The sequence below is a fragment of the Pholcus phalangioides genome, unplaced genomic scaffold (genome assembly GCF_987345545.1).
Source record: "Pholcus phalangioides strain wild (caught in Gottingen) unplaced genomic scaffold, Ppha-v1.0 ptg000021l_1, whole genome shotgun sequence".
Lineage (NCBI taxonomy): Eukaryota > Metazoa > Arthropoda > Arachnida > Araneae > Pholcidae > Pholcus > Pholcus phalangioides.
Window position 1 is genome coordinate 10,319,794 of NW_028301614.1, and position 19,941 is coordinate 10,339,734.

General features: G+C 38.1%; 1 protein-coding gene across 1 annotated transcript in view; it reads right to left on the bottom strand.

Annotated features, from left to right (window-relative positions):
- Positions 1 to 4,568: 4,568 nt before the first annotated feature.
- LOC149070593 (bone morphogenetic protein 2-like) overlaps positions 4,569 to 19,941 on the bottom strand; it is a 69,087-nt gene continuing 53,714 nt past the window's right edge. The window contains exons 2-3 of the mRNA XM_089248984.1: positions 19,476 to 19,843; positions 4,569 to 7,374 (exon numbers count right to left, since the gene is read on the bottom strand). Of these exons, the coding sequence (XP_089105110.1) occupies positions 6,557 to 7,374; positions 19,476 to 19,833 (1,176 nt within the window). The 5' untranslated portion in view covers positions 19,834 to 19,843 and the 3' untranslated portion in view covers positions 4,569 to 6,556. The remainder of the gene's footprint in view (positions 7,375 to 19,475; positions 19,844 to 19,941) is intronic.

Genomic DNA, 19,941 nt, shown 5'->3' on the forward strand with positions numbered 1-19,941 from the left:
ATAAGAATGTATGACCGGAAACCCCAACCATGTCAGCTGGAGGATAAACGAAGATGCAGAAATGACAAGCTGATAATGGGTGGAAAAACTCTTTATTTAGCGATACTTTTACACGAGGACAGTACGTGTACACGTTAAGTTTCGCAACAAGTGCTCAAAGTTCTTGCCATCCACAGTTAATGCACACTTCACAACGGCGACGCATTGATTGTCGAACCCTTTTAAAAAATACCCGGCATTTCGCGGACGTTTGCAGCTGCGATGAGGTCGGTGTCAAGAGTCAACGGGCGTCTCGTAGACAGTAGTTTTCAGGGTTCCCCCACAAGATGTAAAGTATCACTAAATAAAGAGCTTTTCTACCCATTATTGGCTTGTCATTTCTGCATCTTCGTATATCTTCCAGCTGATCAGGTTGGGGGTTGCCGGTCATACATTGATATATACATACATACTACGTGATTTTGTTTTGTGTTTTCTACCTCCCCTAAGTCTCTACGTTGAGTTTTGAATCACCCTGTATATAACAATATCACTCGTTATATCGGACGTTTATTGTAATTGTTTTATTCTTGGTGCCGTATACAGCTGTGAATAAATATGAGAGGGGGAGGGGGTTGCTACTTAACTTATCCCGAGTTATGATCAGAATCCGATTGCTTTCATGATTCCATGATATATTACACGCAGCGAATAAAATGAGTTCATTAAATGAAGAATTCAGTCCTAGTGTTTTGCACATAAACAATTTATTTACAACTTCGTTATAAGTTCATAATACAAAATTACTAGGCAAGTAATGCGTGATTGATCAGAAGTGAACAAAACTTTTAATTACAATCAAGGGAGGAAAACAAAATATTTCTACTTTTTAAAAAATCTTTCGGAAATATAATGTATTTACATAACTGGTTATTTACAATATCCTGTTATAGTTTCTTTAAATAATTCTACTAATTTTTTTTTCTCTTAAAAAAAAATACAAGTATACATTTATAGAACAATACAAATAAATAATGTGGTTAGCAAACTTATATCTGCATTCTAAAATGGCAAAAGCATCGAGAAGTTAAGAGGAAAAGAAGACCTGCACAGTTGAGTTTAGCTTTTGGTTCAAGTTGTGTATGCGTGCTTTTTTTTTCGTCTCGGATCACATAAGTACATGAAATTATTTTTTTTCTTACGATATATTTAAATTTGTTCCACAAATATTATACACAGTCGACGCCGCTTATTAGAATCACGGAAATGTTATCATTTCGAAACTGTCATCACTTTTGCAAAGAATGGAACGAACCTGAACATGGGAAACAATTCATTTATAGTTATCGGGATTTTGGCTTATGTTATCAACTTCTTTTCTATCGGAAATTTTTTTTTGCGCATTTCGAAACTAAAGTTTAATCAAAAGTGTTTTTCCTCCGTAAGTTATCGTTATGATCCTGACTATGTAGAAGGATAGAAAGCGTTTTCTCCGCCACCCCCCTCCCCGTTGACAAATATTTCCCTACTTGATGTATTAAACAGTCCGTAGTGATTCGAATTTGGATTCCATTTTGCAATGTCGTTCCCATAGTGAAGGCAAATGCACAACGAAAAAAGAAGCCCTTTCTTTAGTTCTTGATCAGTTTCTTTCAGTTACCAGATCTCAGAGAGCAACAGACCTACAACAATGCAATTATTCAATCATTACACTTCACTCATAGTTAGAAAAATTGATGGCAGATGGAAGAACTACATACAACAAGCATTACACAGAAACAAATTTCACGGCAGGTTCGCTGCACATACACACACATTCCAACAGGTACCAATTCGATAGAAGTTCCGCAGAGGAATATGCCCAACGAGGAAGTAATTCGTGATACACATCAGACAGTTTAATTCTAACGCCTCAGAACGGCAGAATGAAAAATTTTTGGCTCAAAGGGAAAAAATGTCTCATTTTAGAATTGAATTTTAAAAAATGAGACAATTTTGAACATTTTGCAACCAATTATGCGGGAAACAAAAAACAGAGCTGCCCCGTTTTGCCAATATCCGTTTATAATGAGTTCCATTCGAACAGACGGGATGTATGGTCACCGTAGTTGCAAACGGGACTTTTGGATAGTTATCATTTGGTTATTGTTATCAGAAACCCCGAGTTCCGGTGTAATCACGTTAAGCGGCGTGCACTCTGTATATACTTTTTTGCATTGTTGACACGTGCGAGAATATTCAGTGCTAAACGAGATTATGCCTAATAAATATAGAAGATAATGCTTTTACACCAAGGGAAAAAAATTGTTACGATTTAAGTAATGGAATGACGAGGTGAGCATCTTTGTTTGATGCGGGTAAAGATCAGAGTCAACCTTGGTTCTTACCCAATATGGCTTCCCCGTGGTCCTCGTCGGGGGCCATGGGTTGATTCAAGTTGAAAAGGAGCCATGACACACAGACCGTTAACGGGTCCACAAAGAGCTGTTAAAAAAATTCAGATGAAAAGAAATGAAGCTTCAAGTGAAAGATGGTGAGAAAAAATGTGACTGGCTACTACTAAACCACACATGCACCTCGTCCATATTCCTCTACGGAATTTCCAACGAATAAGTACGTGTTGTAATGTGCGTGCATGTGTTGTGAACCTAATGTTAATGTTTGTTATCGTGCTGCCATCTATTTTTTGAACAATGAGTGAAGCGTAATGATTGAGTAATTGTACCGTTGTAAGCCTGTTGCTCTCTGTGGTGAAACTTTTTAACGGGGAGATCGGCTCGCATTCGCGCCTTGAATCCGTAGATATACTACTGGTTTTTTTTTTTCGAGAATAGGTATGTAAATTTGAGTACAGGTATTCCCAGCCGGGTAGGGACCCCTACTAAATAGGCCTGCATCCAACCAGGGCCATCTTAACACATGAGCCCATTCTTTCATGGCGCTGAGCCTGATGTCAATAGGGGAGATACATGATGAGATCTGGTACATTGATTTGCGAGGGTACCTAAATACGCTGTTGCTTCCAGCTAACGGGCTGCAGAACGTCTTTTTTGCTCGAAGATCGATGGTGTGAAGGCGACACTGCATATAACTCCTCACAAAAACTCTCACTGAATCAAGGGTTCGAAACTCGTGAAATTTCTCTATCAATTTGCTTAAAAAATCAACTGAATAAGTAAGAAAGGTCTCGCTCCTTTGTTGGGGAGGAGAACCCTGGATAAGACACAGGGGGCAGGAAGGGTACCAGAAAAAAAATGGTCCAAAGTGCGCCATTGGCGAAAAAGGTTAAGAAGCACTGAGATAGACGATACTCATAGGAAAATGTGAAAATCTGTTTTAGAACATATCGGCGAATATTTTCAACAAGAAACACACGAAAATTGAAGGTTATGCTCAAATAAGCTCCTGGTGATATACATGATCTTTCACGAAGGGTATAGACATTCTATCATTGATCCCAAAATGAAAAACAATCAGCAAAAAAAAAAGCTACAGCCAACCCGTGGGACACTATACTGAACTCATGGCTTCTACTGCTCTGCCCAGCCCAGAGGGCAATATTTTCCACTTTGGGAAACACTGGTTCATATATTGGCATCTTAGTGAAATAATAATTAGGGGGAAATATAAGAACTTGCTTTTTTATAGTGCCCTTAACAAAGAAAACATGCCAATCAGTAAAATTTACGCCCTTACGGTATTTCTTTTTCCAGTTGGCCCTCGGTATTCGCGGGGGTTACGTTTCGAGAGTCCCCACGAACAACACAAACAATAAAAATTGAAGAGGGCAGGGTATAAAAAGCATTCGGTGGCGGGGGTTATTCTCTGCGATGATTTCTGTGAAAGTAAATTGTAATATCTTATATATTTCATTTTGGCGAAGAAATTAACGAATGGCATTAGCGAGGGTATAATGAATTCACAATTGGAGACGTTTAATATTCTTTAATTGGCAGCACAATGATCACGTTATTGAGCTATGAGCGTGTATAGTGAGCCTTGAATGATCGCATCGTAATCCTGATCAAGCGGCCGAAGCATTTGAATATACATTTGCCAAGATATCCGTTATTTAAAGTTATTTTATTGTGTTTTTCGAAGTCTTGAAATATTTTAGACAATTATTTTAAAAAGTGGCGAAAATTAAGAATTTCATTACTGATAATTACAGCCCGAATATGTACATATGCAATTACATATTTTAGTGCTTTTTACAGTAGCTGCATGTAAATGCATAAACTCACCGAAATTTTTGAATATATATATATATATATATATATTTAGCATTTTTGCCGTTTCGATCACATTGTTTGCAAGATTATTTTTATTCAATTTTGATCAAATTTCTTTCATATTTTTTAAAGATATTTCACCATTAAGTATTATTCATTTTAGGCCGTATTTTTAGGCATTTTTAAATGAATATTTTAGGCATTTTTAAATGAATATTTTAGGCATTTTTAAATGAACATTTTAGGCATTTTTAAATGAATATTTTAGGCATTTTTAAATGCATATTTTTGTATTTCTAAATACATGGGTTCATTTCCTGCGGATATTTTTTTGTTTTATTTTCTTATTTTTCTTTTCTCTTAGGTTAGGCGATACTTGTGCTTTTAATATGCATATTTTTCTTTTTATACATATTTTCCATTTTTAGGTTATATTTTTGCAGTTTTAAATGCACATTTTTTTTTTTAATTTTTGCACATTTTCCTTTTTTAGGGAAACTTCAGCATTTTGAAATTCATATTTTTTCATGTTTCCTGTATACATATTTTTCAATATACCTTTAATATATATGAAAAATTATCGAAATATGCCTTAAAATGCATAGAAGAATTGTCTTAAAAGCACATTGAAGAATTTTTTAGGCATATTTTTATTTCATGCATATTTCAGCATATATAAAATGCTGCATTTTTAATGCATATTCTGCCCCTTTTTTGCGCATATAATCCGGGATCTACTGATATGATGTTTCTTCCCAATTATCATTTTTCTCGGATGTGCCAATATCACATTTGAATTACCCTCTTTTTGCTTAAAATTTCAGATTTTAAGCTATACGCTATTTTGAAATCAACCGTAGAATTTTAATTCTTCTCAGACACTTTTTTCGTGAAACACCCATTATAACTAATTGCTCCTCAGAATTGAATACTCCACATAATATTTATTTCAAATTCGGTGTTTGTGAGAGGAGCAAGTCTCAACGGGATCAATGCTTCAAAATCGTACCGGGTTGTGTGTGTGGTGCAAGCATAGTAAAAAAAAAAAATATGAGCCATAATAGAAATTTTACGTCTGTTCAGAATCGTTTCATTTTGTGTGAAACGGTGGATAAATCGTGTGTTATTGGCAGTTGGCGGAAAAATTGCAATTTGATTGATAACTATATTGATTATTTTTTTGCTTGACATAAAAATACAATAATGCTAGATAATCAAAAGGACATAACTGGCTTCCACGGTGTTCCTGTTTGACTTGTAATGACTTTGATATTGTGGGTTTCTATAGTTCATGAGGTTGGGAAATTTATTTACGAAAAGGATAGAGAAGTGGTGATTCAAGTGTCATCATTCTGATGTTTTAAAGAGGATGAATTGTTGCTTTCAGGATAGTCTGTGATTAGTAGAACTTCTATATGGACTGCATTGTACTTGGTAATCACCTTCGGATATTGCCAGTTGACTATGTATAGCTGTTCGATATATATGTTCACAATAATTAAGCTATTCAGTTGTTTTCTATTGCTATTTAAAGCAACACACACGCAAACAAGCTCAAAAAAAAAATAATAAAAGGTAAACATATATTATTATACATGTGCATAATTTCTAACAATAATAAAGGACACTTGAGGACGCACAGAATCAATCACAAACAGAAGCGTACACAATACATGACCAGATTGAAATACAAGGGCAAAACGTAATTAAGAAAAAACGTAAGAAAGAATTTCTGCTCTTTTCTGTTATTTACTATTTCCGTTGCTTCCAATAACAAACGAAGTCGTGCCTCCAAGCAATGATATAGCTTTGAATACAAAATATAACATATTCAGTATATATATAAAAAAAATTATGCAATTAGATGTACTGGGAAAGCAACTTTTTTTTCAGCTGGAATCGATCCAACTCGAAGGAAAAAGCAGTACGTGTTTGTCTGTCTTCGTGCTGCTGATGGTGGCGGTAGGTTTTCGAAGAGGAGTGCTGTTGTCTCTACTGGCTTAGAACTTGGCAGTCGGGTGGTTCTTGTCAGAATTTCAAAACCAAAGAGTTTACCATCTCGTCTCCTTTCATGTCGTTCGTCCAGTGACAGTCGCGTGATGGGGACATGTCATAGAAGATAAGGTAAAACACACCCGAACACGAACTATTTTTCAGCGCATCTCTCGGCAAGCCGTTTGAAGAAAGACCTTGGATTCTCCCTTGCCTCTTTCGCAAGAACTTGCGCGGATCTTTACCTTTTCATCGAAAGAAAAAAAAATAATAGAATGACACAAACTTTTTTCAAACATTCACCGTACTTGAGAAGAAGTTGGGGGTTGGCAACTATGTCGATGGGCGTCTCGTCAACGGCATCCGCATCCCTCGACGACCATATCCTGGTAGTTCTTGAGCACGACCTTGTCGTACTCGTCCACGTACAGCATAGATATGGGAGAAAGCTCTGTGGGTACGCAGCACGCTCTCGGCACGGCTGCCGGATTAACGGAATTCACTAGGGTTTGCACGATGGCGTGGTTGGTGGAGTTCAAGTGGTCCGCCAGCGGGAACGGACACTCTCCGTGGCAGAAGTACGCGTCGTAACCTGGAGGAGCGACTATCCAGTCGTTCCAACCGACGTCGCTGAAGTCCACGTACAGCGCGTGACGGCGGCAATTGTCCTTCCGTCCTTTTCGCCGGTGTTTACGGGGGCTGCGGCGAGTCCTGCCGATAGACGCCTGTTTCGTGGGGTCCCTAGAATAAGTCACCAGCAAGGGTTGGTACGTCTGCCACTGCTCGTGCGATTCCCCTGTATCGCGTTTGAGTCTGAGGTGAAGCGGGACGCTGCTATTCGCTCCCGTGGACAGTTCGATGTGCACACCGTGGTTACTGGAAGGGTCTTTGCGCCAGCGGTGCAGGGCCGGCATGATGTCGAAAGTTTCCCACTGACCTTTCTTGGACTTGGAATGCAAGACCCTCGTGTCAACCAACCTGAGGATCGGTTCCGAACCTTTATTCTTGGACGGCCTCAGCACGTCGTAGATTTTTACCCTCTGCGATGATATGGTCTCTGATCCTGGAGGACGATATAGTACAAGTTCTGCAGTCCAGACGTCCTCCTGTTCAGGAATGTTGTTCAGGTCAAACTTGAAGCTGGCTTTGTGAAGCTCTGCGTGCTTTTTTTCTGCATAAAATAAATAGGGAAAAAAAGGAATTAATGAAAATTCATCAAGCATTTGAGAATATGTTATAATTCTTCTGCATATTCGCTTGTTAGAAATGAATAAATTGAACTTCCGAGTTCAAATAAAATTTCTAACAACGAAACAAAGGAGTGATTTTGGGGGGGGGGGGGAGCAGTCATACAGGATGTCCGGATCAAATGTCCCTATTTATAATCAGTCAGTTTACAAGAAGTTGGGAAGGAGGTGAGAAGTAAGCAACACTCAAAAAAAATTTTGTAAAAAATCAGTGGACTTCTCTCTACGTGTGCTCCTTTTGTTGCCCGGATGAAAAATGACCAAATGACAATATCACGTGAAAGCTTGCACCATACATTGATTTTGAGATCGTTGCTTTGCACTTCGAAAACTGTATGAGGATTTTCTGAGCCCCCAATTCGGCTCCTGTGCTTATTTACCCTGTTGAACACATGGAATATTGTCTCATCTGAAAAAAAGTGATTCTGGAGTGGAAGTCAGGTTCACTGTCGAAGAGAGCTAACAATCAATTCCACAGAACAATTTGCGTCTTCAATTGTGATGATGCAATTTTCCTCTTCGTTGGCTCGTAACAATGACAGCGTACGTAACGACGCTTTCAGAAAATTTGTCGTCAAACTCGCAGAGTTGGGCGTCCAAGTTTTTCTAATATCGTCACCCTACGTGACGTCTCTGACTTTTACTCGTTGTTTGAAATTAGGGACATTTGATCCGGACACCCTGTGTATCGATTGAATCTCGAATATTTCCCATTCCTCATATGAGGTTTAGCTAAATAATGAGCCTTATGCAAAATTGCAGCCAGTGCTAGAATGTTTTCAAAGTTCGCTCATCATGTATTAATATGGAAAAATTATAGATCAAGTTCATATTGTTAATTTTAAGGAAATCTGAAGTGCATATTACTATGACTATATTCGTCACACATACTAGACTCAATTGGAATGTTTTCGCATTTACCAATTCAGCAATATTAGTTGAGTGTTATGAATAATCACAGATAAGGCGATAAATGTCAAATTCACAAATAGCACTTAGTTATCATGCCTAATCACCGGTAAAAAAAAATAGATAAATTTTTTATTATTTATCAAACTTACTAACGACGCTTCGGTATTATGCATATTCGCCGGTAAAAGTGGTAAATTTATCAAGCTTACCAGGACGATTACTAAGTATACATAATAATCACATTTACCGTAACATATATATATATATATATATATATATATATATTTTTTTTTTTTTTAACGAAAACGTACACACAAGCAACGTCCTCTTCACCTTCTGTAAAACACGTGTTTCAGCTGCAAAGCATAGAATTGAACTGTGTACCAATTTTTAAAAAGTGAACAAGATATTGAGGCAAGAAATACAAACTCCTTATATTGAGAATGAATAGGAAAAAATGCAATGATTCGTGGAAACGAAGGGTAAGCTTCACCCCCACTGGCTCAGCCGTCATACGAATGGAATTTCAAATCTTATAAAATTAAAATTCATCTCTCTTAAAATGAAGTTCTCACGATCACAACAGCTCGGAAGTTGAAGTAAAAAAAATTTAAAGTTTCGATATCAGATACCAAATTATGATATATTACATATATGTTACCGCCAAAACCCGAAATCGGCCAGTTGACCCTGCCAACGTCCGGATTTCGGGCTTTAGTCCGCCCCTATAACGGGTGTCCTTATGCGATCTTTATCTAATCATCAGTCGTAGAGGTACAGTTTCAATTTAAAATTTCTGAAAAAGTGTTCAAAAATTACTATGTACCAGTTCTGAGAGTGAAAATACGGTGAGGCCGAGAAAAAAATTCCAAGTTTCTAAGTGCAATATTCGCTAAGATATTCGAATTCGGACAGCATAAATGAGAGAAAATTGTCTGTTAGGGTTTGCTGTTATTTCCCAACTTTTCTCTGATTTTAAAATTAAAATATCTTATTGAATATTGCAGTGAAAAACATGGGAATTTTTTTGTTGGGTTCAGGAAAGACAGGCAACAACTTTCTAATTGGAGGTTATAAAACAAGGGGACCGCATAAAAATTTAGATTTTTTTATTTTGTGACACTCTCAAAACTAGCACAGGGTAATTTTTAAACGCCTTTTGAGCATTTTTTAAATTGAAACTATACCTGTACGACGGACGGTGGATAAGATAAAGGCCACATTAGCATTTACAGGGCATCCTGTATATCCCTATATATCGATCCCCGATTGTTAGGGTTTTCATAGATAGTCATAACTATAAGTGGCTGTAATTATGACAAAAAAATACGCTAACGTGATAATGACTCAAAGAACCGTTAGATCGGTGTATGGGGCCGACCAAAGCCCGGCGATCGAAATTCGGACATTGGTCGGGTCAACTGGGCCAGCCAGTTCGCCTATATCCTTCTATGAATTAGAGCATAGTTTCCCAATCTTTTTATTCCATAGCCCCTTCATCAGCAATTTTTTTCCTCTCATCGCCCCCCAACTCAACTGAACCCTTAGAACGGCCTTAGGATCCTTTGTTAAGTTCGTAGCTTTTCTCTCGCCCCCCTGGACCATTCCATCGCCACCAGGGGACGATATTGTCCACTTTGGGAAACACTGAGGGAGGGGAAAAAACACATTCTCGAAAACCACATTTTCTTCCTGTTTTGAACTCTATAACACATTGTTTTTTCAGTGATTTAATCTTTAAGATAGCCGTTTCATCCTTCTTTACATTCCATTAACTAAACTTCTCGGTTTTTGTTTGTTTGGTTGTTGGTACACAGGACACACTGTGTATCCCTTCCCCTTAAAGATACCACGGCCTACTGGTATTTGAATGGAGATAGGAAGTGCTGGTAATGGCGCTATTTATACAACGCACAGATTAGAGAATAATGTCTAGAACGGATGTTTTTATTTTCTTTCGCGGATGTTCAATGATTGGTTTGCATTCAATTCATGCATTTTTGAACGAAACCCCCTTCCCCCCTATACACGAACACGCGGCACTTTATTCTCACACGAATTTTCGCCACAGGTTGGTTGATTTAGAATTTTATTCTTCCTCTACGTTGGTTGACTTGAAAAGTGAAATGACAAACATATTGATAGAGACAATGGCTGTGCATGGGTTTACAAAAACTTTACTCTCCTCCCCCCCCCCCCCCGACATTTTGGCCCTAGCACGTTTCGTCCCAGGCGCATTTGACCAACTGAAATTTCATCCTCGACATTTCGCCTTCCCTCACAGTATGTGAGATCCTATGAGTGATCACTGGGTCACTCATGCGGATGACGTCACTCTCCTTGATGAGATATAATGAATCTAAGTATGAAATTTTAATTCATTTTTTTTATAACGTACAATTTTTATTTATGAATCCGTATTGATATTACTATAATATTGATTACAACAATTGATTAATTTCCCAACCAGTTAAAATTGAATTATTAAGTCTGCTTGCGGTCCACTTACACCATTGTCACGGGCCATAAGGTTGAGAAACGCTGGTTTGGCAGATATTTTCACTTTTAAAAGAACCACTTCAAATGCTTAGATAGGCATACAAATGAATATCTCCATCTCGCCGCGACGCATACTTTGAGAAACACTGCGTTATGGGCCCCCCCCCCCCCCTGACAAGAGCAGGGCTGACAAATTAATTAGCCTGTTATTAATTGTCCCGGGACAACTATCCGCATTGTTTTTGCGGATAACCATGCTATAAATTCACTTGAAAAGATCACTTGATGATTGGTGCCACAGAAAATCTATTTTCGAAAACCGAAAACCGTAATTGGTGAAACGGGGTTCCAATGGATAGTTATAATAAAATAAATAGTATTTAATTATTTTCAATAAAGTTATTTAAAAGCAGTTTAACTGATGATTGAATACATAGTTTTACTCATTAACAAAATTGAGTTTGAAATAAAATTCATTACATAAAATTAAAGTGCTGAGTTCGAGTGATGATCACTCGTAAATTTCAAAACGTGTATGTATCGCTAACCGCTTCCCAGATGGCAGCACGTTGTTCTTGTCACGGAGTGACTTTTTCCATGTGGTTAGGGTTACCAAGCGTCCTCCTACTTGGTTTCTGAAAATTCGATCCCTTATCCCCCCCCCCCTTTTCATTTTTCCCTTTTTCTGGAGAAATTTTTTTTTCTCCACTTTCAAACATATATTTCTTCATTGATATGAGTGTTTCTTGTTTCTTCCCCCCACCACCACACACATTCACCAATAACCGCCGAAATTCCCAGAATTTTTCTCTGTTTCTTCTTCTTCTTTAGCAGTTCTGTTTTAGTTAGGAAAAATTGTTGTGGCCGGTTTTATTGGTTGGAATAGCGGCGTTATCTACTGAGAAAATTGGGATAAGATTAGTTATCACTTAGTATGCGCGCGCAGGCGTCCTCCTTTCTCAGTTTTCGAATTCGGTAACCCTACATCTGGAAGAAAAATGTTTCGTTTTTCTATTGAAACCAAAGCTGCTTTTGAGAAATTTTTAATATCCTGGAGCAGGGCCCCGAGGCTAGGCACTTTGGCGGATTTCCCTGGTGAAACTTCTCATGGGCCCCTCTATAGTGAATTTACTCCGGCAAAACCAAAAACATTGAGAATCGTCTCGGATCCCGGGGCTGGAGTCCCGTCAGTCCCACACTTGTGGGGCCATTGTTCTGCCGCAACTGGGGGGGGGGGGCAGGCGGATTTTTGTGAACACTCTGCAAAAATTTGTGCACCACACTCTGGTCTGGCGCCAGCGGCACCATTACAGAGTGTGCACAAATTTTTCTTCAACATTACAAGGTAGCGCAAAAATGCGTTCTTGCCCGGCTGACCAAGCATCTACTTGTGAACCTAGTCCTGCGTGTACCGGATTCCTTGAAATTGACATGAACGACGTTTTTGGTAGCTTTTACAGATGTGATTCACATATATGATGACGAAATTTTCCCTTAGGCGAAATATTTAAAAGAGCCAGGCTGTTCATCAAAATTTTGCCAAAATCACTCACACTCGCACCCTCACAAACATCACAGTTTATCTTTTAATTTCTTCACAAGCTCCTTGAGCCGGTTTTGATGCCAACAGTCAGCCGTTGAGAGCTAGGACTCGGCTCAAACTTTAATTCTGGTCTAGTAAGTAGTTGAAACAATTCAATGGACTGCTAATTCAATGGTCTGATACAGTAGAATCCCTTTTTAACGAATCGTAAGAAATCGACAATTTTATTTGTTAAATCGGGGTCAAATTGATCAGGAGCATTCGGCTCTCTAACAGCTCGAACGGCACACACTCGAAACGGCAAATTTTAAAAGCAACTCCCTTTGGGAGGTTGCTGTTACAACGTATTTTTGGCAACAATTGGAAAGAAACAGAAACTTAAAAATAGAGTATAATAATTGAAAACATTGTTTGATAGAAGTTTGTTTGATACAAATGCAACATTTTTATTAAATTCTATCGAAATTGTCATTTTTTTCGCTAATCGGAAAACGTTTTTTCCTCAAAAGCAAGACTTGTGCGAAGCCCTGTTTTTCACCCGCGAATTTGGCCATGTTCTTACATTTCCATTTTTTAACCTCGTCCCTTTTGCCGTATTCATTATTTTTCACTAATGTATGGAATTCTCTCAGCCCCCCCCCCCTTTTCATGTGATTATTGGTCTTTTGAATGCTTTTCCACAATTTTTCAATGACTTTTCCATCATTTCATCCCACCAAGTTCGCTACGGAATGACAAGCCGTACATTATACACTTTTCAAAACTGTTTTAATGCTTCTTTATAATTTCCATATTGTTGCGCTACAACTTTTCTGAATTTGTTCTGAAAAGGCAGTACAGATTTTTTAAAATTAGTACACACAAAAATATAAACTCGTTCAGGTGTATATTGCATAATATAATGCACAAATAACTTTTACGTCTATCCCTTGAATACCTAAATTCAGAAATCAAGGCCGCAAATGAAGACAGATGGGTCCCGTTAAAAATATAGGCTAAATATCTCCAAGGTCGATATAGGATTCGTTCAGGCTTCTTATATGTAGTCTAAAGGTGGGTATACATTAGAGCAGTGGTTCTCAACCGGGGGCTATATGGCCCCCCTAGTGGCACTGGGATACTTCAAGGGGGCTACGGAAGAAAATTTAGAAAGGGGCCGTGACAGGTGGTTTGGTGGGAGCTGAGAAGAAAAATTAAGGTGTGAAGAAATAAAGCTTTTATATTAGTGACTATACAATTGCAGAATCCAACAAAATTTCCGCGGAACCCTCTCCCTCACTGCAACGTTAGAGGTCCATTGCGGAGCCACCCTCAAATAAAATCCAAAATTTATTGTTGTTTTTTTATAGTTTGCTGGTCATAAAAAGGTTGAGTAAATTACAAATTTCACATCAAAAAAATGTGTCATTAATACAATGATAGTAAGTGATCCCGTGGACCACAAGGTGAAAAACCCTGCCCTAAAGCAAAAGAAAAAACAAAAACTCCCATTCAATACACACAGACAGACATGACCGCTGACCGCCCGGATACCATCTTGGGATGGTGTACGTTCTTTCCTAAAGGGTTGACAGTCTCGGAGAGCCTAATGACGTCAGAATTCATTAATCGAACTACGGCGTCTTTGGGTATTTTCTACAGGTTCTAAATCGAACTTGCACCCCGCTAGCATTCACCAGAAACTAACAAAGCAAAGCATTATAACACACCACAACAACATACACGGGCGAAAATCACAGCACAGATATTCTCTCAATATATAGGGTGGCACATTCAATACACAGGTACTCATTTCCCCTCTCCTCCCCAGAAATTTGAATGGAATTTTTCGAAATTAAAATTTAGTAATCAAATTGAATTTTCAAAGATTTTTTTAAAAAATCCAAAACTATGAAATTCGAGTTTGATTGAAATGCAGTCAAACTCGGTTATAACGATCTAGCTTGTAACGACATCTTGGCTATAACGTCAATAAATCTATTGAGGATAATAATGAATATTGCTTATAACGTAAAAGAAAACGCAATGACCTTAGATATAAGATGCATTTTTTTAGCTTTTTGTTTTCATTTTATAGCGTTTCCTTAAGAAATTCCCAGAATTTGAACTGGTCACATTCTGGAAACGTTCGTCTGTTATTGTATCGATGCTTGGCGATGCAAAAGAGATTCATTAAGCCCGTGCTTAACATCCCAATTTCCCGCATTTTTCTCAATAAAATAAATGATTGTTATGAAAATTCAACTTTCAGTTGCCCCACTTTATATTGCACCTGATGGTGTTTTTACTATTTGAAATGTTCCTGAAAACGTCGACCCAGGTTGTAACGACAAAATTTCGTGGAATCTTCGACGTCGCTGCAACCGAAATCGACTGTATACAAACAGCCGGAACGAAAGAAATTTCAAATGTCCGACATCCGTAGGAACATTAATGAACTCGCGAGTGACGATACGAAACATTCATGAAAAAAAGATGAGTGAGACCAGGTGCAAGATCATTGACGGTCCTGTCAGACGTAAGGGCGACGGACGGACCCGTCGCATTTGGAGAAAGGAGTTGGACGGTTTGAAGGCTTTTAATTGTCCAACGGGCCTCACTCGATTCAACGCCCTTAAAATACGTTGCTGCGCGTAATTACAGTTATTTCGTGTATCGCCCCTCCATTAATTTTCTTCGGAGCATACGCATTTATCTTGAGAAGCTGTCAGAAGGGAGTGAAGAGCCTCGTCTCAATCCGTACAAGAAGGGAAAGAAAAAGAATCAATTGCCAAAAGAGAGAAAAGAAATGTGTTATTCATAAAAATCGGCATAATTTTTTTTTTTTTTTTGCTCCTTGCCAAGTCTTTCTTTCACCTCTTAAGACTGATTTGAAAACGGACTTTGAATGAATTGTCGATCGAGGTTGTAAAATGGCTCTCGATGACGGAGGATTTAGTAATGATCCTAATAATAATAGCATACTTGTTAATCCTACTTCTATTCCACGAGTCGTTCAATTATATGTTGTTCTTTTATCAACTCTTTAATTGGCTAGGATTGAAAATTTGCAAAGAAACACTTTTTTTTTTTTTTGAGTAGTTAGTCATATTAAGCAGATGAGTTACCCTGGATGCCATCACAAAAAATTAATGTCATTATTTACTAATATATATATATATATATATATATATAATATATATATATAACGAATCGAAAGAATCCGCCAACTTTATTCGTTAAATCGGGGAGGGGATCAAATTGATCAGGATCACAAACATACTGGAAACGAAAAATTTTAAAACCTACTTAATTTCGGGGTTGTTGTTACAACTTATTTCTCTTGTTTCTGACAACAATTTGAAAATTATTTAAATTTAAGAATAAAGTCAGAATGCATGAAAAAATTTTGTTATGTCCAACACTTTTATCAAATTATGTCAAAATTGTCATTTTTTTTCGCTGACTGAAAACCTTTCTTTTCACATGACCCACCATTCTTTGCTTGTCAAGGTAGAGCTTAAACTTGAAGTAACTTTATTTATTAAGAAATCTCTGAACATGCAGACAGCACTATGTTTTTGGTGTACACTAATTTGGCCAACGAAACCTTCCCACACTTACTCTAATGCAGCATTTCTCAACCTGTGCTTCGCAGAGCCCTTGGGGCTCCGTGTGCACTTCCCGGGAGCTCCGCGGCAGCTCGAGGAAAATAAAACGAATCGCTAAATTTTATATACAAATAAACGAGGCCTACGAGGTTCCGCCATAGAAATTATACAGTCATCCCTAGCTTTATGCGATTCATTGGTTCCACAAAATAATCGAATAATAAAGTGAGTCGAGTTAAAAGATAGAGAATGGGTTTTCTTCAGCAGGGTAAGAAAAAATTAACTCAACCTTCAGCGCCAAATAATTTTTTATTAATTTATTTATTGTTCAAACTTATGAATAAATCTAATCAGTCTAGGCTATATATGAATAAATTTATAATTAATACTTTTCACATCTCTATCTTCACTACCTTCTGACTGATTCTAGTGAATGTAGATGTTTTCTTTTCTGAAGAGCCCTCTCTGTATGAGATTGGTAACTTTTTTTTGATGAAAGCAGTTGAGATGCAGCTGACAAGTGGCATTAATCTTCTCTTTAGGAGCAAAGTAAGAGGATTCTGAAAATGCCTCGCAAATATATAGCAATTCTAGATTCATTAAGATCGTTTTCTTCGATTAAAATTCTGGTGGAATTGTCGATGTATTACCAAAATATGTTCATTAGTGAGATCTGTTGAGATGGATTTGAGCGTTTCCTCCATATATGTCTCACCTACATCAACAAATCCAACGGATTTCGGCACTTTAATTATGCCATGCCTCTAATTTACAAGCCCATTTTCAGGACTATAATCAAAAAGCACACAACATTTTGCTGTTTGCAATTTCTAAAATCACCTTTTCAAAATCGCGTTACAGCGAGGGATACCTGTATACTGAAAAGGGCCCCGCGATTCTAAAGAGGTTGAGAACCGCTGCTGTAATTTCTTTCTTTATTTTATTTTTTTGAAAAAGAGCTGAAAGTCAAATCCTGGGAAGTCAAATCTACGAACTGTGGTTTTGGGCGACGAGAAATAAGAAAAAAAAAATTGAGGGCAATTCGAAAAAAATTCGCTATATCGAGGTTTTTTATTAGTTAAATAGGGGTTAAACCATTATTGTCACCATAATTTCAGAAGAAAATTGTTAAATCAAGGAACTGAATCGGAGTTCGTTATATTGGGAGTTCGACTGTATATGTGATACTGCCTGTAAGTAACATTGTCGAAATAAGAAGAAGCATAGACCGAACAACAATTTAAGTGATATGAAGTATTAAATATGATAGTTAATTTCTTCAGTCCCGAAAGCAACTTTGTAAATAACTATATGAATGTGCCTATTTCCAACATGAAGCCAGATAGAATTAGTTTCCATAGGCGTCCGCAGAATTTTCTCGAGGGGGAAGGGGGGGTTCCGATTTTTTTTTTCCTTCGGGGGGGTGGGGTTACTTTTTTCCTCCAAAATAACACTATAATTTTGGCTCAGAGGGGGGGGGGTTAGAACCCCAACCCCCCTCCTTTGCGTACGCCAATGTTAGTTTCTATCGACAGATGAATATGAATGATTTACTACCAAATGTTCACTAGATCTAGAACTTATTTTCAGGTCTCTCTGTGAACATTTCATATTTAGCTAGGCGAAATTTTTTTAAAAATTCTGTCTAGTGTCTCTTTATGGTCTCCAGGACTTAGGAGGTTAAACACGAGTAACACTTTAACATGAGATGCAGTTGATTCAGTTCATAACACAGCTACTACCTCTTTGAAACAAAACACAAAAACCATTTCACATTTTGAGCAACACACGTTTGGTTACCCTTTCTTTGCAAAATCACCATGGTGTTCCATTTGGCTCAGGCTCAGGCGATTGGTCATAAGAACCATGTTGAGAATCCTGCTTAGAGAACGGTATTTTCTTCTCAGGTCGTGATTCCAAGTCCAAAGATTTCCTACGACTTTTTTTTTTACTGGAATTCATAAGATTATGTGCATATGGTTTGTTTCACTGCACTCACTTCGATAAACAAGCCATGCATTAACAGCGCATGAATCCACCGATTGCACAGAATATACGTAAATGCAAATATATACGTGGATGCAACTAGAGTCACCGATTTGGGAATTCTCATTGACGAGCGACTTAAGTTTTCTGAACATTGTTCAGCGGTTGTCAAAAAATCGAATAGAATGCTTGGTCTCATTTTCAAAAAGGTCTCTTCGCGTTCTCCTAAAGTCATTCTTCCTCTTTTTCGAGGCTTAGTTCGTCCTGGACTGGAGTATGCTGTAAGGTTTTGGAGACCATACCTACAGAGGGACATAGACTTGGTTGAAGGGGTGCAGAGAAGAGCTACGCGTGTCCTTATTGGCACACAGGGCTTGAGTTATGAAGAAAGACTTCATTTTTTGAATATGTTTACATTGGATGAACGTAGGTGTCGAGGAGATATGATCGAAGTGTTCAAAATTTTCAATGGGATGGATAGGATGGACCATGAACTTTTAGTACACCGCCAATCGACTGCTTTTACAAGGGGACACCAGTATCGATTGGTGAGGGACAATGCAAGGTTATGGTGTCGCAGGGAATTTTTCTCCAATAGGGTTGTTAATAAATGGAATAGCTTACCCCCGGAGGTAGTAAATTGTAACACAATTGACACGTTTAAAAAGAAATACGATAAACATGTTGGGGTAAATCGAGAAGCTATCCATTCTTAGAATAAGACAACCATAAGTATTCTTTATGGGCATTGTATAATATTTTTTCATGTGTATATAGTGTTTGTAATTTGTGTTAATTGCATTTTTAATTGGGTTGCTGTATTTTTGAAACATATGACAACCATATTTTTATGGGCATCTTTTTATCAGCCACCTCGTTGGGCATTTTGCCTGTTGTGGCGTTGTATTTGTATTTGTATTTGTATAAATCTGATATACTATTTAATTTACAAAGGACTCGCTTCAAAATTTCGTCTGAATCATTGCAGAGCAGCATTTTATGGCAATTTAAAAAAATTAAGGACTTTTCCGGGAAAGCGTGCCCCACACAGTTGGACGTTTCCTTCACTATATTATGCAGTATATTCCTGTACGCCTGGTCTATACTCTAGCCGCTGCGCAGTAGTATTCGCGTCGTGATGGACTGACGCTGCGAGTTTCCAGGTTCGATTCCCGCTGCTTTTCAGTAATGATTGGCAGAAGTTGGTTTTCTGTGGTTACCAACTTCGACGTTGGAATGCGCGAGCCCGGCACGAAAACTTACATAAATGCACAGTTACGCTCCACAATAATGAATTCGGACACAGCCATATTTACGGACGGGAGATTATTTGACAGGAGATTAATCTTTACGGACAGGACTAAATTTCCATTATGGCGATAGTGTACCGGGACTTCGTACGCTAAGTATAAAGTATATTCTAACAATAGCACGTATACAAATATTGTTTGGGAATATCGTTCAGAAGGAAAGAAAAATCGACGCTTTTACTCACCTTTGCCTCTGAAGCATCGTATAGTCTTGACTGGGGGCCTATCCAACAAGCCCTTGTTGAGCTTCGTTTGCTTCCTATAAAGTTCCCACATATAATCCGATATCGTGACGTTACTCTTAGGCCTAGGCCTCTTACTAAGTCCGAACATATTAAGGAGTCTCTTCTCGAAGCTCTTCGTAAAGAGGTCTCTTTGGATACTGCTATACTGATGATTATCACTGCTAGAGGCCGACACGAGGGGCGACACTAACGTACCACTGTCCGACACCGTCGTTGTTGCTCCTGATGCTAGCTTCACCCCTGCAGCTACGAAGGCGACCAGCATCAACGGTAGCAACGCCCAGGTGCACTGGGGCATTGTCAGCGACCTGCATTCACAAGGGAATTGAAAACAAAAATTAATAATTGTGTAACTACTGTATTTAATTAAAAACTTTTGAAAATGATACATTCATTATAATGCAGT